A 27,761-nucleotide genomic window follows, 5' to 3' on the forward strand; every position below is an offset into this window, starting at 1 on the left:
TTCCTGATGAGAAATCCACTATCAAATTGTTTTTCTCCTACAGGCCATGTGTCATTTCTCTCCTAATGCTTTCAAATGTTTTCTTTGCCTTTTAAGAAGTCTGACTAAATGTCTTGGCATGGATTTCTTGGGGTTTATCCTGTTTGGGGTTCTCTTGGCTTCTTCAAGCTGTAGGTTTATGTCTTTTGTAAAATTTGGGAAAATTTCAACTATTATTTCTAGTTTTTAGCTACTATTTCTTCTATTTTTTTCAGATCTGACCTCTTTCTCCTCTCTTTCTAGTACTAAAATGACATGAATGTTTGATCTTTTGTTATAATCGCAAAGGTCCTTAAATTGTTTTTTTTTTTTTTGCCAGTCTATTTTCTTTGTGTCGTTCAAAATGAGTAATTCTGTTGTTCTTTTTCAAGTTCACCATTTCTTTCTTCTGTCATTCCATTTCCTCATTGAGCTCATCCATTGCATTTCTTTTTTTTTTTTTTTAAAGATTTTATTTATTTATTTGACAGAGATAGACATAGCGAGAGAGGGAACACAAGCAGGGGGAGTAGGAGAGGGAGAAGCAGGCTTCCCGCGGAGCAGGGAGCCCGATGTGGGGCTTGATCCCAGGACCCCGGGATCACGATCTGAGCCGAAGGCAGATGCTTAACGATTGAGCCACCCAGGCGCCCCTCATCCATTGCATTTCTTTAAAAATTTCAGTTATTGTATTTTTCAGTTCTAAAATTTCTATTTGGTTTTTCTTTGTAGCTACTATCTATTTCCTGAAACTATTTTTCATTGCTCATTGAAGCCTTTTGTGATGACTGCTTTAAAATCTTGTCACACAATTCTAACATCTGTTTATCCTGGGGTTGGGGTCCATTGATTGTCTTCTCATTTCAACTCAGATTTTCCTGATTCTTGGTGATGAGTCATTTTTTATTGGAATCTGGATATCTCGGGTATTATGTTAGGAGATTCTGGATCTTATTTAAATCTTGTTTTAGCAAGCCTTCTGTAACAAAGGAAGGCAAGAGCTGCTTCATTACTGCCAGTTCAGAGTAGAAACTCAGGCCCTCTACTTATGAGGAGTGGGGAAGACATCTTGTGCCACTGGGTGGAGGTGAGAGTTCAAACTCCCTGCTAGACGTCTACTGTACTTTTCTAGGGCCCCACAGACCCTAGCTGGTCAGTCTTTTCTCTACCTTTCAGAGTCTTCTTATATTTATTAGTGTCCAGGGTTTTTAGCTGTATTTAGCAGAAGGACGGGGAGAAATGTCTACCGAAACATTTCTAACCTAAAGACATTTAAACTTTATGTGTCTAAATGGGCTGACAGCTTCTCCTCTGGGTACCTGTCCTTGTCTTTTAAAACTGACATACCAAGTAGTTGCTGCCATGCTTTGCTGATGGTCACAAGCTTTAAAATATCACTTATTTATCTGATAAAACGTTACTGCACTGGACTTCTTCACAACTGTCAACACTTCAGAGCTATGTCTAAATGCTGCTTTGGAAACGCAAATGAGAACATAAAAAAACATCATTCAAGAACATAACCAACCCAACTACTATTTGAGAGACAATGTATAATTTAAAAACCTACCATGATCTTACACCTTCTCACATACTATATTTTTATGCAGATGCTACCTTTTATAAATTATTTATTATTAATCTATACAATGTAAACCAAGATATAAATAATGAAAGGTTTTTAAAATGTAAGTCATTTCTTTACTTCCAGAGTAGCAAGAACCTTAAACAATAAATAGTAAATGTTTACTTATAATACAGCATATATTATGTTTATTTATAGTAATGGCAATGATGATTATAAGGAAAATAAACATAAGACAATAAAAGGAGAGCTTCGTTAAATTTTCCCACAAGTAAAGCCCTGTTCTCTATTGGATAGTCTGCACAGATAATTACATGCAGCAGGTGTTTCTGCGTGTGTGTGTGTGTGTATGTGTAGTGTTCTTTTTATTCTAGTCCCACAAATCCATTATGTGTATGTCTCATTCAGAATTGACACAGTGAGTTTCAAAATTATAATGCTATTTTGCTCATCTCTTCTCCTTAAACTATAAATCTCTTTGTTAATTCAACTGGCCAGTAAACAAATATTTTGAGTACTTATTATGTACCAGATACTGTGCCAGGAATGAAGATAGAACTCTAAACAATAACAGACATGATCACTGACCTCATGAGTCTCACAGCAGAAAGCCCTATGCTCTTTCTGTGACACCGCCCCCTCCCCCCCCGCAACAGGTCAGCCCTAACCCTGAAGGACTGTCATGGGTCATACTGCAAGCTCATCACAATGACTATACAAAGGCTATCTTTCTTTCTTCTTTAGCAGATAGAAACAAGGACAAACTACTAAAAAAGAGTAACTGACTTGCCAAATGTCAAAACATTATGAATGATTTAAATCTCGAGAAGCATGCAAATGAAGAGATGTTTACTTATTTCTTCTTTCTTAGCATACTTGACCAACTAAAACTAAATCTGTGAACTGTGCTCTATTACTACAGACATTAGTCATAATGCCTAAGTACAGTGTCTGGCACACAGAAAGCATTAAATAAATAATGACTTCTGAACTTGGAGAGAGTAAGTGAAACCTGCAGCTGAAAAAAATCAGAAAACTACCATCATTTTACTAAAAGAGTAAGTTTCCATAGATCTACTTTAAACAGTTCATAGCAAACAACTTTTAAAAAGTGACCAGTCACAAATCAATGAATATAATAAATACCTTAAGTCATTCCATTTTATCTATTGGTCTAAACCTAGTTAGATCCCAGTAAAACTTTAAAGTTACTAATAATCTCTTTTAATGAAAATTTTCAAAAAAACCCCTTTATATACAAGTTTAGCCTATTAAATTTTATTACATAATTTTTCAAAAAAAATTACATCACACCCCACAATTTGAAGAGGAAAAAAGTCATAATCCTATGATCCTGAAATTAAAATAACTACTCAACTTTGTTAATTTTTTAATTTAATGGTATACTGTATTTTATTGCAACTTGGTTTTTTGCCATAAGAGAAAGCCATAGAAGTCTTCCCATGTAATAGAATGATGAATGCTACATAGTATTCCGTAGTATAGATGTATAATTCCCTATCTATAGTAATTATTTTTCCCAACATTATATGAAACTGAGGGTTCTGGGGGGGGGGTGGGAGGATGGTTTAGCCTGGTGATGGGTATTAAAGAGGGCACGTTCTGCATGGAGCACTGGGTGTTATACGCAAATAATGAATCATGGAACACTACATCTAAAACTAATGATGTAATGTATGGTGATTAACATAATATAATAAAAAAATACAGCAAAGTTAAAATATACACTTAATACCCATATATGCAGTAGTTTCTATAATTAAATTACATTTTTCTATATTTACTTTTGTCACGTATCTAACCATCCATCAATCCATTTTTTTTTTTTAAGATTTTTTATTTATTTATTTGAGACAGAGAGAATGAGAGAGAGAGAGCACATGAGAGGGGGGAGGGGCAGAGGGGGAAGCAGACTCCCCGCCGAGCAGGGAGCCCGATGCGGGACTCGATCCCGGGACTCCAGGATCATGACCTGAGCCGAAGGCAGTCGCTCAACCAACTGAGCCACACAGGCGCCCCATCAATCCATTTTTAAATGCATTTTGAAGTAATTGGTGACATCTGTACATTCATCACTTCAGCCTGCATATCAATAAGTATACTTTAATATTTAATTTAATATTTAGGTTTTTTTCTTTTGCAGTAAAATTTAAATTCAATGAAATAAAATAATCTTAAGCGGTATATTTAAGTGGCATTATTACCACTCAACAAATTTTTTACAAATGCATATGCCTGTATAACCTAGACCCTTATCAAGATATAGGACATTATCAAAACCTTAAAAGTTCTCTGGGGCGCCTGGGTGGCTCAGTCAATTAAGCATCTGCCTTCAGCTCAGGTCATGATCCCAGGGTCTTGGGATCGAGTCCTGTATCGGGCTCTCTGCTCAGCGGGGAGCCTGCTTCTCCTTCTCCCTCTACCTGCTGCTCTGTCTACTTGTGCTCTCTCTCTCTCTCAAAAATAAATAAAATCTTAAAAAAAAAAAAAAAGAACCTTAAAAGTTCTCTCATGCCCCTTCCCAGGAAACTCCTGCCCCCACACCTGAGGGACTATCATTGTTCTAAATCTGTTCTATTATAGATCAGTTCTGCCTCTTATAAAACTTTATGCACTGGAAACAAAGGACCTGTACTGGTTTATGTAAGGCTTTTTTTTCCTCAACACAATGTTTTTGAGATATATCTATGTTTAATCAGTGATTTTGTTCCCTTTTATTATTTTATTCGATTGTATGAATACACCACAATTTGTCTATTCATTCTCCTGTTGATAGACAACTGGGCTATTTCTAGGTTTTGGCTATCAGATAAAGATGTTATAACATTCTTCTATAAACACAGGATTTTTTGTGCACATACTTTCATTTTTCTTGGGTATAGAAAGGAACAGAATTAGGAGCGCCTGGGTGGGGCTCAGTCAGTTAAGCTCAGGTCATGGTCTCAGGGTTGTGGGATTGAGCCCGAGTTGGGCTCTGCACTGGGCATGGAGCCTGCTTAAGATTCTCTCTCTCCCTCTCTCCCTCCCAGTCCCTCCTCTCGCTCTCTAAAAACAAAATAAAACAAAACAAACAAAAAAACCCCAGAATTAATGAATTAATGGATCATAGGGTAGATAAATGTTTAGTTTTCTAAAGAACTACCAGACCTCTCCCCAATGTAGTAGTACCACTGTACATTCCAACAACAAAATATGAGAGTTCCAGTTGCTCCATATCTCTACCTACACTTGGTCATTTTAGCTTCAGCCTTTCTATTGTTTGTGCACTAATATCTCATTCCAATTTTCATTGGCATTTCCCCAATGACAAATGATATTGAGCACTTTTTAATGTGCTAACTGGTCATTTGTATGCATTTCTTTGTGATGTCTTTTAAATTCTTTTGCTCATTTTTTTTTAATTTTTTTTTAAAGATTTTATTTATTTATTTGAGAGAGAGGATGAGAGGAGAGAGAGAGCACATGAGAGGGGGGAGGGTCAGAGGGAGAAGCGGACTCCCCGCTGAGCAGGGAGCCTGATGCGGGACTCGATCCCGGGACTCCAGGATCATGACCTGAGCCGAAGGCAGTCGCTTAACCAACTGAGCCACCCAGGCACCCACTTTTGCTCATTTTTTAATAAGGTTGTTTGTCTTTTTAATTTTTAATTGTAGTTATTTATATATTCTAAATACAAGCCCCTTGTTAGAGAAACTTTTTGCAAATATTTTCTCCGTCTTTAGTTTGTCTATTCATTTTCTTAATGTCCTTAGATGATGAGTATTCATTAATTTTTTTTCTTTTATGGCTAATATTTTCTGTGTCCTATGAAATCATTGCCTAAATGACAAAGGTACTTTCTTCTAGAAGCTTTATGGTTTTAGCTTTTATATTTAGAATTATTTTCTATGTATGCTATGTAGGAACAGCTGAAGTTCATCTTTCCCTCATATGTATATCCAGTTCTTCCAGCATCATTTGTTGAAAGACATTTCTTTCTCGCACTAGATTGCTTTGGCACCTTTGTTGAAAATCAAATGATTATATAATCATGGGTCTATTGCTGGGTTTTCTTGGTTTTCCACGGATGAATTTGATTGTTTCATTTTGTTTTTATTTTAGTATAATTAACATACAATGTTATATTAGTTTCAGGTGTATAATGATTCAACAATTCTATATATTACTCGGTGATCATCACAACTGACTCTTACACCACTACGACATTGTATTAGTTTCCTTAGGCTGCTGTAATGAAGTACTGCAAACTATGTGGCTTGAAACAACAAAAATTTATTCTCTCACAGTTTTGGAGGCTACAAGTCTGAAATCAAGGTGCTGGCAGGGTTATCCTCCCTCTGAAAGCTCTAGGCAAGAATCTTTCCATGCCTCTTCCTAGTTTCGGTAGCTACTAGCAATCCTTGGGGTTCCTTTGCTTTTAGAAGCTTTCCAACAAATAGTAGCTACTATTATGATAATGATATGTATTTTGCCCTCTGCCTTTTTTTAACATTTTACTATAGTTAAACGACTAAATATGTGACAGGACTTAGTTACCTTTCCCTGACTTTCCTAATTTCTCCTTCCTCTGTGACTCCGTGGTCACACGCACAAACCTGTACTACAGCACTTATGAGAGTAACTTATTCACATGTTTGTTTCCTCTCCTTCAATCTATGAAACACTGCAACAGCAGGGACTGTATCTCTGACATCTTGTATTCCAGTACCAAGCATAGTATTTAGTACTCACTATTATTTGCTGAATAAAGAGTTAATCAAAATAAAACATTTTACCTTGAAAGTATCCCTGAAAAACAGAAGGCATAAGGACGTTTAAAGAAACTACAGCTCAAAGGAGGTAAAGCAATTTCCCACACTGACACTTAGTGACATAAATTAAGACTAGATGCCAGAGGGGGCGCCTGGGTGGCTCAGTTGGTTAAGCGACTGCCTTCGGCTCAAGTCATGACCCTGGAGTCCCGGGATCGAGTCCTACATTGGGCTCCCTGCTCGGCAGGGAGTCTGCTTCTCCCTCTGACCCTCCTCCCTCTCATGCTCTCTGTCTCTTATTCTCTCTGTCTCAAATAAATAAATAAAATCTTTAAAAAAAAAAAAAAAAAAAGACTAGATGCCAGGGCTTTGCTTGCCAGGTTTTAGAGAATGAGCACTGCCCAAGAAACTGGAAGACTACAGTCAGAGGTGCAGATCTGCATTTACTCTCTCTGTATTAACAAGAATTCCTGAATTCTTTATTTCCTCATCTATAATAAGGATAATTCTAACTCTGTTTAACTTACAGAGTTATGAAGGCTCAGATGTAACAGGGTTTTATGAATTCTAAAGCCCCACATACAAATGCAAAATAATAACAGTAATAATCTAATGAGCCAGTAATTCACGATCTTTCTGGAGCCTCCCTCTTCCTTCATCACCCCCACATCAATTAACTGCCAAGTCCTACTGACTAATCCAGTAGGAACTTAGATACGCATTACCTCCTCTTAATCACAACTACTAAGCTACCCTGAGACTCAGCCCTTCGTCCAATCTCCCCCAGAGTGCTACAATAATCTAACTGCTGCCCTACTGCTGGCCCACCTTCACTTTCTGCACAAGTACACCCTGGTGTGTCCCTGTTCCACTTGAAAGCTTTCAATGGCTTTTTATTGCCTTTACAATACAGTATAACTCTTTGAACTAATAACCAATTATCTGGCATTAGATGCTTGTCTAGTCTTCCTTAGCACACATACACACCACCTTGTGTGCATTTTACGTACTAGGCAACTCAGCAATTTACTCTTCTTGAGTACCTACCTGTGCTGCCACAGATACAATTTGTGCTACACCTACAATATCTTTCCTACTCATCTATAAAACTTACCTAACCTTTTGATGTCTTGTTCAAACAACATGTTGCTTCAAAGTCTATTCAAACTGATTTGCCAGCTAGAAGGTAACGTTACCTCTTGCAATTTATCTGTACTTTTTTTCACAAGACACTTAAGACTTTCTTCTTTATATTGTAGTTATTTATGGATATGCCTACTAGTGCTTACTAGAAGTTCCTTGAAGATAAGATTTATGGGGGCACCTGGGTGGCTCAGTTAGGCATCTGCCTTCGGCTCAGGTCATGATCGCAGGGTCCTGGGATCAAGCCCCATGTCGGGCTCCCTGCTCAACAGGAAGTCTGTTTCTCCCTCTCCCTCTGCCCACGCATGCATGCGTGCTCTCTTTCTCTCAAATAAATAAATAAATACTAAAAAAAAAAAAAGATTTATGTTGATTCACTATGCCTAGAACACTGATATTCATATGTAACATTCTCAATAAAAATATCTGTTCAATTAACTGAAATTTTCTATCATAGGTAATTTTACAAAGCTCATCCTCTTCCTCCTCTCTACTGCCTATGAGAATCTCCACTGCTTAGGGCAAATACTAGAGTTTCTTTCCTTCTTTCTTTGCCTTGTTTTTTTCTTTTTAAGGAAAAGTAAATTAAACTGTATATGGAGTGAGCTTTCTATAATATACCTAAAACTTAATGGGGCTACCTCTAGAGATCCCAAGTCTGAGAGACAGGTTCATATATCAAAAATTAAAAAGAGGGGCATATAGGTGGCAGTTAGTTAAGCAGCAGAATCTTTGGTTTCACTCAGGTTGTGATCTTGGGGTCATGAGATTGAGCCTCGTGTTGGGCTCTGTGCTCAACATGGAGTCTGCTTGGGACTCTCTCCCTATCCCTCTCTCCCGCCCCCCCTGCACACCCTCTTTCTCTCTCTAAAAATAAATAAATCTTTAAAAAAATTAAAAAGAAATAACATAAGTCAGAATTATCAAGATCTTTCAGATCCACTTATTCTTCAGGCATGTCTTTAGACTACAAAATTAAATGTTAGCGAGAAAAAAGCCAATTACAGCACTAAATTATGTAAGGGTAAAAAAATCAACTGGAGAAGGTGAATGTTTCTAACATTTATTTGTGCGTGACTCAGGCTGACACTTTGAAGAGAAGAATGTGACAGCTTACAAGAAAACAAACTCACTCACTCCCCCTTAATTTCGGAAGGCTCATGCAAGTCTGACAGGCCAACCACAGGGTGATCTCTCATGTGTATCATCCATGACAATTACAGCTTCAATAAAAATGTTCCCCAAATTTTAATAAAGCCCTACTGGTTTTCAGGAAATAGCTAGCCTAACATTTTCATATTTAAGAAAGTATCTTTCAGAAATTAGTGAATTATTTTGTGCACCTATTTAAGACCGTCTAAAATTGTTACCTTAAGGCAGCAAAAGAGGTACAAAATGAATGTTGTGGAGGATAACAAGGTGATATGAAAGGGTGAGTGCTAACAAGGGTCAGTGCTGGTGGCACAGGGAAGAGAGCTGCACTGAGAAGCCACCCTGACTCTCTATCATCTTTGCTTTGGTTTGGTTTTCCTCTTTAAACAGCTATTAAGAGTTCCCCTATGAATTTTCAAAGTGCTATGACTAAATCTGGGGAGCACTGATAAAAATCACAGCTCATTATAAGCATTTGAAATGATTTAAGGATAATGCAAAAGAGGCTTCAAAGTATTTATCTTGTAACTTACACTGGAAATAATCTGTTATTAATTTGATAGTTATTTAATATGGGGTAAATCAGGCTGCTATAGGCACTTCCTCTTCTGCCCCATCATTGGTTGTCACCAACAGAAGGAAAAAAAGGAAAAAGAGTGCTAAGCAGTGGAACCTCCTTTTATTCCAAATCTCCAAGCCCATAGCCAAGCTCGTATTAGACAGTATAGGCAAGAGAAATCAGGAAGGAGGTGAGAAAGGGCTCTCCCAGAGGGTCCTCACAATTCCATTTCTAGCCTCTCCCAATCACTGTTTTGTTGCTCATGACACAACTCTGCACTATTTTCTCTCTTCATTCAGAAAACCAGCCACCATTGCCTTAAAATTCACAGGTTTTGTAGATGGAAATTTCACCATCATGTACTCCTAAATTGAAATAATTAACAACTAATCTGGGAAACACCAATTTAGGAAGAGTATCTTCATCCAGTTCTTAAACTATGCCTCTAATCAACAACTGCCACAATATCTCCTACACAAATTTCATTGGATTATACATGAATAAAATTGTGTAGGTTTATGAAACATGAAGGAAGCTCTTCTCTAAACAGTATTTACTGATAATGACAATCTTTTTTCATGCTAATAATAAAATGCACAGATTATTCTTACCTTAGGACAAAGCATAATAACGCATCCTCATTATCCTCTGTCTCCAAAGAAGAATTTACTTCTCAATACTGTTATGGTAAATGATTATCCTTTAGGGAACAATCCCACTCTAGCACAAGATGCTCTGATAGGTCTTTTTCATCTCTCACTCCTATTACCGTATGACTACATGGCCATATCCATCAATCACGTTAGCAAACATCACCAAACCACGACGCTATTACATACAAGCCAACAGATATTTTCAATACCACAGAGTCACACTGTTATCCATCTTTTATAGCCAGGCAATCAAACTGAACATGACAAGATTTCAGAGAAATAGCTAATGGTAATGTAAGTTTTCTAGTCCTGGAAGCAAGATGAACTTAATTCATTCAAGAAATGTAAGCGAGTAGTAACTTCAATCTTTTACTATAATTTATACTTTTAAATTTAATGAGAATATTTTTGAACTATAAGAAATACTTCAAAATTACTTATTTTTAGTAACTTTTTTTTCATTTAAGATTTTATTTATTTATTTGGCAGACAGAGAGAGACAGTGAGAGAGGGAACACAAGCAGGGGGAGTGGGAGAGGGGAAAGCAGGCTTCCCACAGAGCAGGGAGCCCGATGCGGGGCTCAATCCCAGGACCCTGGGATCATGACATGAGCCGAAGGCAGACTCTTAACGATTGAGCCACTCAGGTGTCCCTAGTTTTAAGTAACTTTTAAGATAGTTCAAAGACAGCTTCTCACACACCACTAGAAAAATAATTTGCCATATAAACCAAGTAATGTGCATACATATATATTATAGTGCTTAATTCTTAATTTAATTCTTAAATTATACAGCATGAATTAAAAATCAATATTATTAGTCCAAGCTTCACTCTTATTAACAAGGCTAAACACACCTATTTTTCCCAAAAAGGTTTGAGGGCACCCCCTGGTGGCAGATTCTTTGGAGGAAAAAATTACGTTAAGTAGTAGAAAACAAATGCTATTACAATTAAAATATCTTTTTTTTTTTTTTTAAGATTTTATTTATTTATTTGACAGAGAGTGACACAGCGAGAGAGGGAACACAAGCAGGGGGAGCAGGAGAGGGAGAAGCAGGCCTCCCGCTGAGCAGGGAGCCGGATGCGGGACTAGATCCCAGGACCCTGGGATCATGACCTGAGCCAAAGGCAGACGCTTTTAACAACTGAGCCACCCAGGCGCCCCACAATGAAAATATCTTTTTAAAAAACTGACCAGACTCTACTCAACTCAGTTATTTCAGGCAATATCCAATGTAGAAAAAAATTCAAAATGTGATCAAAGAATGTTAAGAAATCTCTGAAGCTCCCTATGAAAAAATCTGAAAACCAGTGGCTTCCAGGTAGTAAGATCAGCAAGATGTCCATCACAGAAGGAACCTGAGAGATGACCCCGTCCAGTACAGAAGAAACCTTTCTAGCCACCAGCCACACGTATTGACTAAGCATTTGAAATGTGGCCAGTGTGACTGAGCAACTGAGTTTCATATTTTATTTCACTTTACTTTTTAAATTTAATTTATTTATTTGACAGAGAGAGCGAGAGAGGGAACACAAGCAGGGGGAGTGGGAGAGGGAGAAGCAGACTTCCCGCCGAGGAGGGAGCCCAATGTAGAGCTTGATCCCAGGACCTTGGGATCATGACCTGAGCCGAAGGCAGACGCTTAATGACTGAGCCACCCAGGTGCCCCTTTATTTCACTTTAAACGGCCACATATGGCTTTGGCTACTGTTTGGACAATACAGATCCAGTCCTATTTGCTACTGTTATTCCATTGCAGAGAAAATCACCAGAGCAATCCAAGGAAGTTTCAAAAGTTTCCAGACATATGTAGAACTGGACGGTACAAATACATATGACTAAATCTATACCTTTTTGTTTGGGGATTTTTAAGTGCAACTATTTTAATTCAACTGCACTGAGCTACTTTGGGTAACTGCAATTCATTTTAGAATACAAATGAGTTTGAAAATGGTCAGATATTCCTTTTGAAATAATTTTGGCTTTATAGTCTATATAAAACTGAAGATTTGTGACAACTGGTATAGCATTTAGCTGCATCAAATAAAATAGATTAAGAGTTCAGGCTCAATTATCACCTGCGGCATTCATTCTTTTCTTACATGTAGAGAATAAGAAGGTAAATGGGTCCTTGGACTGTGGATTAGCTGAGCTCAGGAATCCAAGAAAGAGAACAGCCCAGGAGGCCCCACCTCTACTTTATACTTAACTCTAGTAGTGTGTTGCTATTTAGTTCAAGCACCTACTGAGCACTCACTTTGTCTGGGACATCATATTGAGTACTGCGAGCAATAAAGACAGACAACACAAAGTCTCTGTTCTCTAGAAATTCACTACCTTTTAGGGTAAAAATGTCATATAAACAACCATAAGGGTTGTGTGTGCTGACCGCACTTTTTCTGATACCAACTACCAAATTCAAATGGTCAAGTATCACTTTACACAAATAATTCCTAAATCTTCCATTAAGAAACTGTGGTTTAAGACCCACATTTGTGTGTTAATCTACTCTTCTTGAATATCTTGAATTTAGTTCAAGAAACATTTACTGAGCACCAGCAATAAGCTAGAAAACACTAAGATGCCCTAGAGAAGTTCAGGCTCATGAAGGGCGCAGACACTTTGTAGACAGATCAGGTGTTATGCGACAAGTTCATGGAGGTACTACTGTGAGCACAGAGACGAGTTTTTGGTAGATAAAAATACTTTCCTCTCTGGGAAGAGAGGAAAGAGTTCTTGGAGGAGATAAAGACTGCTGAGTCTGGACAGGTGGATTAAGAGCAAGCCAACAGCATGCCAAGGAATCGTAAGCAACAGTCATTAGAATATCTGGAGCAGTGAAGTGGCAAGAAATGATGCTGGAGAAGTGGCAAAGGCAAGGCCATGGAACATCATAAATATCACCCAGGAGAGTTGAAAATAGATGAGGTGCCACATAAGGTTTGAAGATATATGCTTCAGAGAGCTGTGTGTGAGCAGCATGAAGGATGGATTTGAAGGGAACAACACTGAACATGGGGGTCAGCTGGATGACTGGTGCAATATACCATCTGAGTCATAAAGACGGCATGGATTAGACAAGTATAGTAGAAATAGAGGTGAGGCTCAAGAAGTGCTTAGGAAGTAAAATTATGGTGTCTTAATATAAGAAGCTGACAGAGAAAAAGAGCTGAAGATAGAGATCTGAATGTGCCCAGCATTAAGTGGTATTTAAAGCTCTTGGCACTAGGTTAAGTGATAGGGACATAACAAAGAACAAATCAAATCACAGCCTCCTTCAAGGAAGGCTAAGGGAGATGAACAAGGAAAAAGTCCATAACAGAAGTAACAGGGGCAGTAAAGATGGGCAAGTGTTAATCAGGCCTTTGGGAGAAGGGTGAGGCCAGAAAAGATAAGAGTGACATCTGTATCCTAAAGTATAATTCTATTTTGGACTTGCTGAATTTAAGGAATGGAATAAAACTAGCTTTTCCTTTGAGATAACAAGAAAGAGATGAATAAATAACATTGAAAACCTAAAATAAAGGAACTGAAAAAATTTACCTTTTAGATGTCTCTGAGGTGTGAAGTAGGAACACATGGACAGTAGAGTGCACGTGAAGATTAGAAAACACTGCGAAGGTTCAGAACCAAAGAGTAATGAGGAAAAATATACACAAGACAGCAAAAAAGAACCAAAGGCCAAGTTAAGATTCAATAACAGGGACTCTCAGTAAGGCCTATCAAAAAAATTTATGATTTATTTCCTGCTTTCCTCCCTCCTTCCTTCCCTTCCTTTTTTTTCAGTAAAGAGGAAAGGAAACAGGTAGCCAGATGCTATCAGAGTTGAAAACGAGCAGATACTAAAGATCAATGAGAATCAGATGAAAAAACAGACTCCAGGTACCAGGCTGGGCAGGAAGAGAAAGGCAGGGGAGAGCCAACAGACTACAACTGTTTTGCAAGGTGTGTTCCATGGAATACCAGCTATAAGGGAAATCATAAGTTATTATACAGAAAAGGGTACTATTTGTAAATAAGTTTGGGAAAAAATGTTTAATTAACCAAAACTAAGCAGGTTTCATTACTCTAAGACTCCTCAGAACTATTCCCAATAGGAGAGTAGATTATGCAGCACATTAACTTGACCATTCAATCCTTTATTTACAGTATGTGAGCAACATAACATGGGAAACAGTGGCCCAGAAGAAAAGAGATAGAAGCAGCAGACTTAAAAACAGAGTACAGCAGGAATATGTGAATTGAAGACTAGGAGGCTATGGTAAGAGAGTAGTTCAGAACTCATGACTTCAGTGAAGGAATTGGCCCTGGGGATAACCAGGTCCAAATTGTGACCATTCATGGTCATATAGGTTAACACAGTAGTGGGTCTCACATATAGACTCCAGTCAGACTAGTACTAGTTGATGACTAGTATCATCCACATGAATATCAACCCAAGTTGCTCAAGTTGACATCAATAACAGGGCTTAGAGGGAAAGAGGTGTCAAAGACGGGCAGATAACAAGGAAAGAGGAGACATAACCAGATGGCAAAGGATTCAAGGGAACAAAGGCTGTTGGACATTCGTATGTGACCTCCCAAAGTCAGGGTGCCCGATGCCAGATCTGAGGCCACAGGCCACTAAAGCCACCTTTTTCCAGAGAATTTGTCTTAGCTTCTCTTCTACCTATAATTCAAATCTTTGAACTTAGTGGGCCCCCCTAGCTTTATTCAACTGATGTCTATGATGATTCTATTCTGCCCCTTTCCCTAAGCATTTCTAGCTGACCTTATGTTTGGGTGGTATGTCTGACTCAGCTCCTCTCTAAGTGGTAAGTCAAGACTGGCTCTGATAGCATGCGCCACAGGGCACAGATGAAAAAGGAGACCCACGCCAGCCCAGGTCTACAAGCATCACCCTGGGCTTTCACAGATCTAGGACAGGGTTAAACAATTCAACAATGTAGTGGGGTTCAGCACTGGCAGCTGAGGAGAAAAACAACTCCTTCTCTTCAGAGAAGGAAAAATTGCCACTCAGAAAAGTTCCTTCAATATTTGCAAATGACATATCAGATAAAGGGCTAGTATCCGGGCGCCTGGGTGGCTCAGTTGATTAAGCAACTGCCTTCGGCTCAGGTCATGATCCTGGAGTCCCTGGATCGAGTCCCGCACCGGGCTCCCTGCTCGGCAGGGAGCCTGCTTCTCCCTCTGACCCTCCCCCCTCTCATGTACTCTCTCTTTCACTCTCTCTCTCAAATAAATAAATAAAATCTTTAAAAAAAAAAAAAAAGGGCTAGTATCCAAAATCTATAAAGAACTCATCAAACTCAACACCCAAAGAACAAAGAATCCAATCAAGAAATGGGCAGAAGACATGAACAGACATTTTTCCAAAGAAGACATCCAAATGGCCAACAGACACATGAAAAAGTGCTCAATATCGCTCAGCATCAGGGAAATCCAAATCAAAACCTCAATGAGATACCACCTCACACCAGTCAGAATGGCTAAAATTAACAAGTCAGGAAACGACATATGTTGGCGGGGATGCGGAGAAAGGGGATCCCTCCTACACTGTTGGTGGTAATGCAAGCTGGTGCAGCCACTCTGGAAAACTGTATGGAGGTTCCTCAAAAAGTTGAAAATAGAGCTACCATATGATCCAGCAATTGCACTACTGGGTATTTACCCCAAAGATACAAAAGTAGGGATCCGAAGGGGTACGTGCACCCCGATGTTTATAGCAGCAATGTCCACAATAGCCAAACTGTGGAAAGAGCCAAGATGTCCATCGACAGATGAATGGATAAAGAAGATGTGGTATATATATACAATGGAATATTATGCAGCCATCAAAAGGAATGAGATCTTGCCATTTGCAACGACGTGGATGGAACTGGAGGGTATTATGTTGAGTGAAATAAGTCAAACAGAGAAAGACATGTATCATATGATCTCACTGATATGAGGAATTCTTAATCGCAGGAAACAAACTGAGTGTTGTTGGAGTGGGGGGTGGGGTGGGAGGGATGGGGTGACTGGGTGATGGACACTGGGGAGGGCACCCCCCTCCCAGTTGTGAGAACCAAAAATGTCTCCCGGTATTGCCAAGTGTCCCCTGGGAAGCAGAATCACTCTTGAATGAGAGCTACCACAACCAACTATAGTAGTTAAGAGCTGAAATTGGAGTGAGGGGCTCCTGGGTTGAAATCCTGGCTTTATCACTTGAGCAAGTTACTTAAACTCCCTAAGCCTTGGTTTTCAGTTCTTTATTTGTAAAATGGAAATGTTAATGGTGTTTACCTAATGGGGTAGCTGTGATAATTAAATGAGATAAAACATACCACTCACACCATACTTAGTACATAGTAAAGCTCCCAAATACAAGGACTGCCACCGTCGCTACCACAGATAACCAAACAGGATATTACAGCAAACACCAAGGAGATCAAGTACACAGGGGACCTTGGAGAAAGGGTTAAGTTTGGGAGGAAATAGGGCTAAGCCCAGAATGGGTAAAGGTTTGCAAGTGAACTGAAGCTGAAAGTCTGCAACTTAAGCTATCTAAGCTGTCGGCTAGAAGGAAAGGATTATAAAGGAAGACAGATGTCAACTATGGGGAAAGAGGTTGAGTATTTGCTGCTCAACCAGTGAGCTGGGATGTAAGCACTTTTAATATTCCACTCCCAATGGAAGATGCCTTTGTGCTACAGACTGAATGCCTGTGTCTTCCCTAAATTCATATGTTGAAACCTATTCCTGCAATGTGATGGTATTTGGATGTGGAAATTTAGGGAGGTTATTCAAGTCATGAGGGTGAAGACATCTTGAATGGGATCAGTGCCTTTATAAAAGAGACCTTAGAGAGCTCCCTTGCTCCTTCTGCTTTGTGAGGACATAGCAAGAAGACAGCCATCTACGAATCAGGAAGCACAGTCTCACCAAACACCAAATCTGCCAACACTTTGATCTAGGACTTGAGAGCCTCCAGAACTATGAGAAATAAATTTCTGTTGCTTATAAGCCACCCAGTCTATTCTAGTCTGTTACAGATCTAGGACTTGAGAGCCTCCAGAACTATGAGAAATAAATTTCTGTTGCTTATAAGCCACCCAGTCTATTGTAGTCTGTTACTAGCAGTCTGAATGGACTAAACCACCTTGTTTACCTCTGAGCTGGATTGTACCAACAGCATCCCTTGGGACTTCATTTGAAAATATTCTATATTTCACTATGCTGGAAATAGTTCTTGTTGCAGAAAGTGTCTTTTTACAGTGCTTTTCAAGTATTCAAAGAGCATCTGAGGCAACAAGGTACTATGCCACTAAGCTTACTAAAAAATTCTTTAACACTATAAAGAATAATTGCTCAGACAGTTTAGAACCTGAATGCCTCGTGCAGTTAATCATTACCTGTCATTGCCATAGCAATAAGTTATGGGTATGTACCTTTCACAAATAGTACCAACAGTAAAATATGGAAAAGATTATTAGCTCAGTCCTCATTAGATGCAGCTACGATGCTACACTGGCACTAATGAAGTACTCCCTGCATCAAGAGGACAATGGACCCATTTAGCCTTCATTACCAAGTTTACCGCATTGTTGTTACAGACCACACATTGAAACAGTTTATAAATTTGAAAAACAGATTTACATTCTGTTTTTATTTCCTTTTATCTTCAGATATTATATACCACAAAATCTTTCTGGTTGCTAAATATGGGATCTTACATGTAAATAAAAGTGTTAGCAGCTTACCTAAAAGAAACATAGTAGGAGCATAAGAAGAGTATATGTAAATTAATTAGCAGGAATTATAAATAAAGGCATTACGGTCAACTGAATAAAAACAAAACAAAAAACACTTCAAACTAGTTGATAGAAATATAAATCATGAAAAAGATTAAAACACAGAATTATAATCACCACTCTAACAGAGTAAATTTCTGGATAATAAAATCAATGCCACAGCAACATTTAAAAGTAATGGCTTCCATAGCTATTTGAACCAAATGATTAAGGTTGGAGTCATAGGACACTAATGTACTAGCTTTATTTCCTTATTGGAATAAAGAAGAAATTCCACTGAATGGATTTTCACTTTTGGGTATCTATACTTTCCATCCTCCTTGTCCTCTACACACATAAATACAACACAGACAGTGTTTCACAAACACAAAATAACACTAACTTCATCAATGACCCAGTGCATGGAGGGCTCAACTAAGACTGATCATCCATAATAACTCAACAAGTTTATAAAGCAAGGTGCCTAGTTCCAACTGGAGCAATCAGTCCTATGGAATATGTGCCATTTAAAATAAATCATGAGGGACGCCTGGGTGGCTCAGTCGGTTAAGCGTCTGCTTTCGGCTCGGGTCATGATCCCGGGGTCCTGGGATCGAGTCCCGCATCGGGATCCCTGCTCCGCGGGGAGCCTGCTTCTCCCTCTGCCCCTGTCTCTCTCTCTGTCTCTCATGAATAAATTAAAAAATAAAATAAAATAAAAGATAAAAAAATAATAATAATAAAATAAATCATGAATCTGATACTCTCAACATATGCTTTGATCCAAAAGCATACCTTAACCAAACTAGGGGGAAAGTCCATATTTCATATATGAGTCTAAAATTTAATATTTTAGTGACTATGATTAGCTCTCTTTTGGCTCCTACATTTCTCATGAATTAAATTAAGTCAAAAGCTGTAAAGCAATGCAGACCTTATTGTTTGTAGAGACTGTGAGTCACCAGGGGAAGAAGTCCAAAAAGGCTAAATTTCCACTGAACTCCAAATCAGAGGTTTGAAAGCTAGAGAAATAAAGACATTAGCTGTAGTCTTATGAAACATTCAAGGCTGCTTTCATTTGATTAGGAATTTGCTACAGGCTCTTTGTGACAAATATAACAAGGACACTTTAAATCTTTTAAGCTTAGAAGAAAGATCCAGAAAACAGATTAGCTATGAAGAATTGCATTTAGAATTGGAAGCTAACGAGTAATGTGTTTATATACATTCAGAAGCTTACTTCTGCATTACCAAAAAAAAAAAAAAAAAGGCTATTGTGGCTGCAATCTTTACTGGTTATTGGTTAAGGAAAATTACTCTGATTTGAAAGAGTGATTACAACAACCTGTTGCCTTATATCACCATTTCCCAAACTACTCTAGAAAACACTAATGTTCCATGATATGTTTATAGAGATGGGGGTGGGGGGGCGGCACTGTGGAGAGAGAAAAAAGAAAAAATCCTCTAATATTTTTGTTCTAAAATTTTTAACAGAGAAAAAAATACTAAGCACATCTGACATAGTTATTATTAGATAGGCTGCCCTTAATAGTATGTCATGCCCCAGAAAGCCAGGGAGTCCACAAGATACCACTTATACACAAATGTATTGATATTTAAGTGATACATAAACATGCTACTATTATGTTTTAGGCTATTTAATGAGAAATGATTTATGCTATGATTTTTGCCTAATAATTTTAACATACTTTAACTTTTTAATCACAATTTCTTCCAGTCATAACATTATACATGTAAGATGAACTTTTTCTATAATCTATTTTAATACAAGCTTATATTTTTTCTGTTATGTCAATAATTATCATTTTTAAAGTTCCCAATAATTATAATTTTAATGTAGTGTTCACATGAGTTCAAAATACTATTTTAGTTAAACACAGGTATAACAGTATATCCCTCAATTTTGGAGACAATACATTCTGATGTAATTGTCTTTAAATTTAATTATTTATGAAGAACTCTGAAGGAAAAGGCATAATTTGCTCCACTTAGTTTGCATCCTTCAAAACTCAATATGACTCCCATTTACCTTTTAAAGTTAAGTAGCACATTAAAAAATGCTAGTTCATTACTGATGGATTTATACACCCTCATTTATGGGGAAAAAGGCTTTACACCCAGCCTTTCCCTGACAAGTCATAGGATACCAGCTGATAGGATAACACATATACAGTATTTTAATAACTACAACAAAAGTAAAAGATGCACAGTCTCTGAGTTGTAATAAAGAATTTATTGCATATGTATGAGGTATAGACTTCATGCTGTATTTACTAAAAAACAACAACAACAACAACAAAAACCTGTGGCTTTCAAAGAGGAATATATTACTAGTCTAATCACAGTAACAAAACCTTTCTACTTTAAAGTGTTTTTCCATTTTTTATTTGTAAATTCTTCATTCCTGTACTCCTATCTCTCACTCTCTTTTAGCAGTCACAGATGTAATAATAATAAAAATAATAAAAACCCCCCATTTTGTTATTTATGGCAGCCTTTATAAGCCAACAGAAGCAAGGAAATAAGAGGCCTAGTCATTCTTATCTTTTCTATTCCAGACATAAAACTAAACATGGAAATGAAAATAAAATAGTCACTAAAAACTTTAGGTTTCCTTTCAACAACTAATCCATTTGCTGAAAAAGTTTGCTACATAAGTCAGTTTTAGAATTTGAACTTCTTTATACTGAATAAATTAACATTCACATTTATTGTGAAGTATATATTCAAAATGTACACAAAATACATACGTATAGTCTAATGAATATTTATAAAGCAAACATCCATTTTTTACTACCACCCAAGTCCAGACACAGAAGCCAGGATCACAGAAACAGAAGTAATCTCTCCACATTATACCACAGGAGCTTTAATGTGGCATGTGAATTACAAAGTTAACTCACTGAGAAGGAAAAGAAATAGTGCCACATGTGTTGTAATATGGAACTATTTAAAACATCTCTAAAATGCATTAATAGAGGACCTTTTTAAATATATAGGACATTTTGTAAAACTTTCCTGTGAAAAAAATGCGAGTAATAACAATCCATTTAGAATACAAATTATAGAAGTGCCTGAATTTAATTTTGTGGAACACCACACAGGAGGGCCATAAAACACAGACTATTTGTTCCTAGCACTTCCAACATCTGACAATGAGGAAGACCAATATTAGCACTCAAGACGCAAAAACACTAAATAACAGCCATTTCAACTCACTAGCATCTAAATATTTAAGTATAAATTACAAAATAACAGATCTCTGTGATCTTTGCTGGGTTCTGGCAAAAGTAAAAACTCCCTTTCACCTCAAATTAATTATGCTCACAAAGCAGGATTAACAGGATTCTGGGTTTCTTACTTCTTGCACTAGATACTAGTGTATAGATAAAACTATACCATGGAATGACACTAAATGACTGTGGATATTAACACCTCCTGTTCTGAAGGTTTCGTTACAAAATCTAATACACACAGAATTAGCCAAAGCAAGGTTGTTGTTTTTTTTAATTTTTATTTATTTATTTGACAGAGAGAGAGAGACAGCGAGAGAGGGAACACAAGCAGGAGGAGTGGGAGAGGGAGAAGCAAACTTCCTGCCGAGCAGGGAGCCTGATGTGGGGCTCGATCCCAGGACCCCGGGATCATGACCCGAGCTGAAGGCAGACGCTTAAGCGACTGAGCCACCTAGGCGCTCCAAAGCAAGGTTTTAAGGAGATAAATTTTAATAAATTTTAACAGTCCCAAAATAAACTTAACTTCTGCAGTTAAAATATTAAGTTGATATGATGTTAAACTTAAACTTCATTTTTTTCTTAGCAAAGCAAGGCATGCAGAGTTCAACGTGACATTTAAGTAAACAATTTCCAAATACTGCTAATAAGCAACATTTAAGAACACTTTTTAAAGTACTCCTACTCTAAAATGTGGACATAGATAATGCAAAGCAAATATAATTCATTTATAATTTAAAATCTAGCTAAACAATTGTTTCCCTTGTACTAAAGATCTCTTTTCCTCCTCCAATCCCACTAACACATATGTCTTTAACTACTACAAGCCTGGGCAATGTTATCCTTGTAGGCTGTGATGTAGTAAAGATCTATATTAATATCCTTGGAGATCTGATGGACAGAAAAACACACAACTGTTTTAAACACCCAAGGACTTCTGTTAAGTACACTGATGACAATGGAATAGCAAAGAGTCACAGGGAAAAACACCCCTGAATCTCTAGATATGCTTTATACAAACAGATGTCCTTAAATCTCTAACACTGGAATAGCTGAGCAAATGATCTATCAGTTTGATGGAATATTATATAAGCATTAAGATTAAAGATGATAAAGCTATGTAACACAATTTTATAATATAACCTAAAACATCTTAAATATACTTTTATATCTAGATATAACTATAAAATACTACATATAAGTGCAAAGACTTGAAGAAAATAAGAAATGAGTATTTGGTACAGTTATAGGGACTCCTCCAACCATCTGTATGTTTACAAAGTAAATAAAAATCAGAAGGTCAAAAATGCAATGCCTCCTCTCTCTAAAGAACTATAAAACTATCATCAGCACCTTGGTAATCACCTCATATTTATGGTCTATACTAAGCACACCAAAACTTGCTATATATTACCCTTCTGGGCAAGGTCACCTGATAAAAGGGAAACAAGGTCCTGTCTGAGTAGTTTCATTAAGAAGAGAGAGAAAAAATGACTACTTTACCTCATAGCAAGGTGACAGAGGTATTTTAACCAATTTTACTGCCATTGTCAAGTGTCAAATTTAACATTACTTTTTACCAAAATTAACAACTGTATCCAATTCAAACCCAGAAAATTACAAAATGCAAATAGACCATGTATAAATTACAATTTAAGTGACAAAGATGGTATCAGTTTGGTCAACTTTACATGAAAAATTATATCTCTGTAAGAGTAAGAGATATATAGATTCAAGGATATTCTGATACAGACATAGCCTTCTATTACTTTATGCCTGCCACTGAGCATCATATGGATCAAAAGCTTGATAAAGGAACTCTGAAATTACTGGTCCTATCTCAAAATACAAAATTGGTTTGGGTTCTATTAATATGATTATAAAAATTACCCTCCACAACTAACTCCTTGAAGAAATTAATAAGCTGACCCTAAAATTCACATGGAAATGCAAAAGATCCACAACGGCCAAGATAAACTAGAAAAAGAACAAAGTTGGAGGATTCACGCTTCCCAGTTTAAAACTTACTTCAAAGTTTAGTAATCAAGACTGTGTGATAGTGGCATAAAAACAGACATCTAATCAATAGAACAGAACTGAGGAGGCCAGATAAATTTTTATGGTCAAATGGTTTTTGAAAAAATGCCAAGAAAAGTCAATAGGGATAGAAGAGTCTTTTCAACAAATGGTTTGGAGACAACCAGATAGCCACTACAAAATAATGAAATCAGATATCTACCTTGCACAGTATATGAAAATTAACACAAAATGGATACTCAGCTGCAAAACAATAAAAGTGGGCCCCTAATTCATACCATATACGTAAATTAACATAAAATGGATCATGGTATAAGAGCTAAAACCATAAAATTCTTAGAAACAAACAAAAGAGTAAATCTTTCTGACCTCACATTAGCTTCTTAGATATGACAACAAAAATAGAAACAAAAGAAAAAAATAAATTAGAATTTATCAAAATTAAAAAATTTTGTGCTTCAAAGGATACCACTAAGAAAATGAAAAGACAACCTATAAAATAGGATAAAATATCTACAAATCATATATATGATAAGGAACTTATGACTTAAAGGACACTCACAACTCAGTAAAAAAAAAAAAATGTTTTAAAGGGCAAAGGATTTGAATGGATATTTCTCAAAAGAAGATACAGAAATGGTCAAAAGCCATGTGAAAAGATGTTCAACATCATTAGTCATTAGAGAAATGCAAATCAAACCACAATGATACTTCTTCACACCAACTAGAATGGCTAAAATCAAAAGGACACACATTAACAAGCAAGAATGTGGAGAAACTGGAATCCTTTTGCAATGCTGGTAGGACTGTAAAATAAGGCAGCCACTTTGATAAATAGTTTTGACAGTTCCTTAAAATATAAAATAACAAGTTACCACATAACCTAGCAATTCCTAGGTATATATTCAAGGGAGTGAAAAAATAGGCCCACACAAAAACCTATACAGGAATGTTCACAGCAACACTAATAGTAATAGCCAAAAAGTGGAAACAACCCAAATAGCCATCAACTGATGAATGGATAAACAATATGTGGCATACTCATACAATGGATTATTATTCAGCAATAAAAAGGTATAAAGTATTAACATATGCTACAACACAGATGAACCTTGTAACATTGTGCTAAGTGAAAGAAGTCAGTGCATTTAACAGGCTATTTGCATATTTCCTTTAACTATTTCTCCTCTACACCTTTTACACTCAACCACCCAAATACTATGTCCTCTATAATATCTGCCCCATGATCCCCTTCCAGGACCCACTAGACTCTATTAAACCATTTCTTCCACTCTGACTAATTATTACAGTCATCTATGGACATGTTCAGGGCTCCCTGCTTTCTGGTAAGACTGTCAATCAATTCTGTATCTTTAATAAAACAGTGGCTTATATATAAGGGTGTTCAGTGTTCTTAAGGGATAAACATCATTACAATAAAAAGAACACAGGCTTTAAGTCCGACTCTTGATCTGAGCTCAGGTCTTGATCACAGGGTTGTAAGTTCAAGCCCTGCATTGAGCTCCACACTGGAGGTGGAGCCCACTTTAAAAAAAAAAAAAAAAGAACGTGGAATTTGGAATTTAAAGTCTAAGAGTCCTTCACATATTCAATGAATGGTTACTGGTCACCTATTTTGTACTTGAACTGAATTGAACTCAAATCTAGATCTCCTAATACTTCATTGGTGAACTCATTCAATATTTGTGTAATGTTGAGCAAGTTACTTAAGCTCTCTCTAAATCTACCTTCCTCTCTAAATTGTGCTATCTACCCTTCACAAAAGTTTGAGGATTGGGGCACCTGGGTGGCTCAGTCGGCTAAGCGGCTGCCTTTGGCTCAGGTCATGATCCCAGGGTCCTGGGATCAAGCCCCGCATTGGGCTCCTTGCTCAGCAGAGCCTGCTTTTCCTTCTCCCTCTCTCTCTGCCTGCCTGCCACTCTCCCTGCTTGTGCTCTCTCTCTCACTATCTCTCTCTCTGTGTCAAATAAATAAAATCTTAAAAAAAAAAGTGTTTGAGGATTAAATTCAATATTATATTCCTTTTCGTACATATGTCTTCAATAAATGCAATTTCCTTTTTCTTCCTTTCCTCAAAAGTAGCTGAACACATTTCTTTTGGTCTGTGAAAATATGTGGTAGATAGAGGATATACCCAGGAGAAAAATGATCTCAAACTTTAAAAGCAAGTTAATTTCAAATTTATATTATAAACCTCACGTTTTATTTGTAAAATTACCTGTTTTAGAGCTCTCATTCTCACAATGATACCACTATAGTTGCTAGAAAATTACTTTATCCTAACCAAAATTTGCTTTTCCAAGAGGCTTGAATGTCTTATAGGAACACTTTCTTAGGCAACAAATTTAGCAAATATAATAAGCCCTTATACTCTGCAGAAGATACTGTACAGGGTGCTTTATGTATTAATTACACTTTCCAAATGAGATGTCACCTTTCTTTGAATTTCCATGCAAATTTTATTTATTATTTTTTTAAGCTTTTATTTATTTATTCAAGAGAGAGAGCGTGGGGGGAGGAGTAGAGGGAGAGGGACAAGCAGACACCACACTGAGCATGAAGCCCAAGGCAGGGCTCGGTCTCAGGATCCCGAGACCATGATCTGAGTTGAAACCAAGAGTCGGAGGCTTAACCAACGGAGCCACCTAGGCACCCCTCCACGCAATTTTTTTTCATGCAATTTTTAAATTTATCTTGTGGCACTCCCTCTTTGCCTTGCTTTTATTCTTCTAACACAACTATGAAACCAGTATTCTTACCCATTAAAATGGTATACTAAATTACTACAATTTCCTATGGAAAATGATTCTAGAGCATAAACTCCAGACTATATTTTGTGCTCTTTGACCTATCCATCTAATTTCTGGGAATCAAAGACACAATATTGAATTTGGGAAAACATATATGCATATATGCACATATATGTGTGTGTATACATATACATACACGTATATACATAAACATGTTACTAGAGTAGAAATAAGAACAGAGAAAAACTGGATGCAACCTAGATGTTTCTAGTCATGAAATATCATATAGCCATTAATAATGTTGATGATGGTACAAAAACTTAACAGGGCATTATGAGAGATTAAAGCAAAATTCAAAATTAGTTCCTAAAACATAAATATAACAGGTAATATTTCTCACAAAAATAAAGGACAATAATTATGTTATTGTGACAGATTTATGGGTATTTTCTCAAAATTTGTAAACACGTATTTTCATAAGTTAAAAAAATAAGCATACTTTTACCTTATCCCAGAAATCAACCAAAGCTGTAAAGTCCCATTTCTTAGAATATGCCACATTGTATTTCAGGATAGCATCCTATGGAAAAAGCATAAACAAAACCTCATGATATAGTCAAGTAAATTATCTATGAATACCCTTTCTCCTTTATGAACTACTTCCAGTAAACTTCTTAATCAGCATTAAGCTTCCTCCTACCATTAGCTACTCCATATCAGTAGCTATGAACAAACAGAATACACACTAATTTCTTATTCACTTAAGAAAAATGAGATTAGACAGGTCAAGCAATAGGAAAAAAATCATAACTCCAACTCTTGCATTATAAACAGAGGTGATACACTCAATGGACAAAAATTGGATCTTGGAGATAAAAAAAAATTAAATATCATAATGACTGTTGGCTACCAATAGATTCACACTATACATGCAAATATACAGTGTATTTGCAGTATTAAAATTTCATGAGAAGAGTAAATTAGGGAAAAATGTCTAAAAAGGCTTCCCGGGAGAGATGGCAATAATGAAAAAAAGATTGAGAAACATTGCTCTAAGGCATAAAATGGTCTTTTTTCCTTTATTATCAGCTGTTTTTATAAGCTACATATAAATGGTTATCTTTCCCCATCAGTTCATATAAACTATATATTTATGTAGAGAGAAAAGTGAAAATAGCACGCCATCTACTGGTGTGACATCTAACTGACTAGGCAGTACTTTATTCTTGGTTAACGGTGATAAAAACAAAACAGGCCCCAAAAGGAGTCAATTATGCTAAACCGTACTTCTCCAGAGACTTAATTACAGTTTCAGCCTCTCCCACAAATGGAATCTTAAACCAGTCAATGAGGAATCACCTGGTCAGCACTAGATAGTTCATGATAGAACTCTCCATCCCCTAAAGGAAAATGACTGCCACAACCAATCTTTTTCCTAGTACAACTTACTTGCTTCCAGTCCCTTCTGCCTATAAGTCTTTCATTTTGTACAGCATCTTAGAGTGCCTTTCCATCTGCTAGATAAGGCCCTGCCTGATTCATAAATCATTGAATAAGGCCAGTAGGATCTTTAAAATTTACTCAGATGAATTTTATTTAATACCAGAGTGGGGTGTGCATAAGACAATCCATTAGTTATGCAGAAAGAACTATTATGGTTGATCCAGGTACAACACAAGAATTGAAAATCTGCATGTAACTTTTGACTCCCTCCAAAAACTTACCTACTAATAGCCCACCGTTGGCCAGAGCCTGATAACATAGTCAATTAACACATATTTTGTATGTTACATGTATTATATACTGCATTCTTACAATCAAGTAAGCTGCAGAAAAGAAAATATTAATAAAATTATAAGGAAAATACATTTACAGTACTGTATTATCCAAAAAAATCTGCACAGGAAACTGGTGCAGTTCAAACCTGTGTTGTTCAAGGGTCAATCGTATTTATAATTATATTTTATCTCATCCTTTTAAATTTCTATTTTGGTTATATTTTATAATGTATATATTACTAAAGTAATACACATTGAATTTATA

At 36.8% G+C, this 27,761-nt stretch overlaps 1 protein-coding gene across 8 annotated transcripts in view; it reads right to left on the bottom strand.

Moving 5' to 3' along the window:
* Positions 1-27,761, bottom strand: part of PARG (poly(ADP-ribose) glycohydrolase) — a 137,657-nt gene that overhangs the window by 92,599 nt on the left and 17,297 nt on the right. For all 8 annotated transcript variants that reach the window (XM_064594944.1, XM_064594946.1, XM_054508278.2 and 5 more), the window contains one exon: positions 26,224-26,298. In XM_064594944.1, coding sequence (XP_064451014.1) covers positions 26,224-26,298 — 75 coding nt within the window. The remainder of the gene's footprint in view (positions 1-26,223; positions 26,299-27,761) is intronic.

Source organism: Mirounga angustirostris, unplaced genomic scaffold (genome assembly GCF_029215605.1).
Source record: "Mirounga angustirostris isolate CCGP_5_RB_7025 unplaced genomic scaffold, mMirAng1.0.hap1 SCAF_6, whole genome shotgun sequence".
Taxonomy (NCBI): domain Eukaryota; kingdom Metazoa; phylum Chordata; class Mammalia; order Carnivora; family Phocidae; genus Mirounga; species Mirounga angustirostris.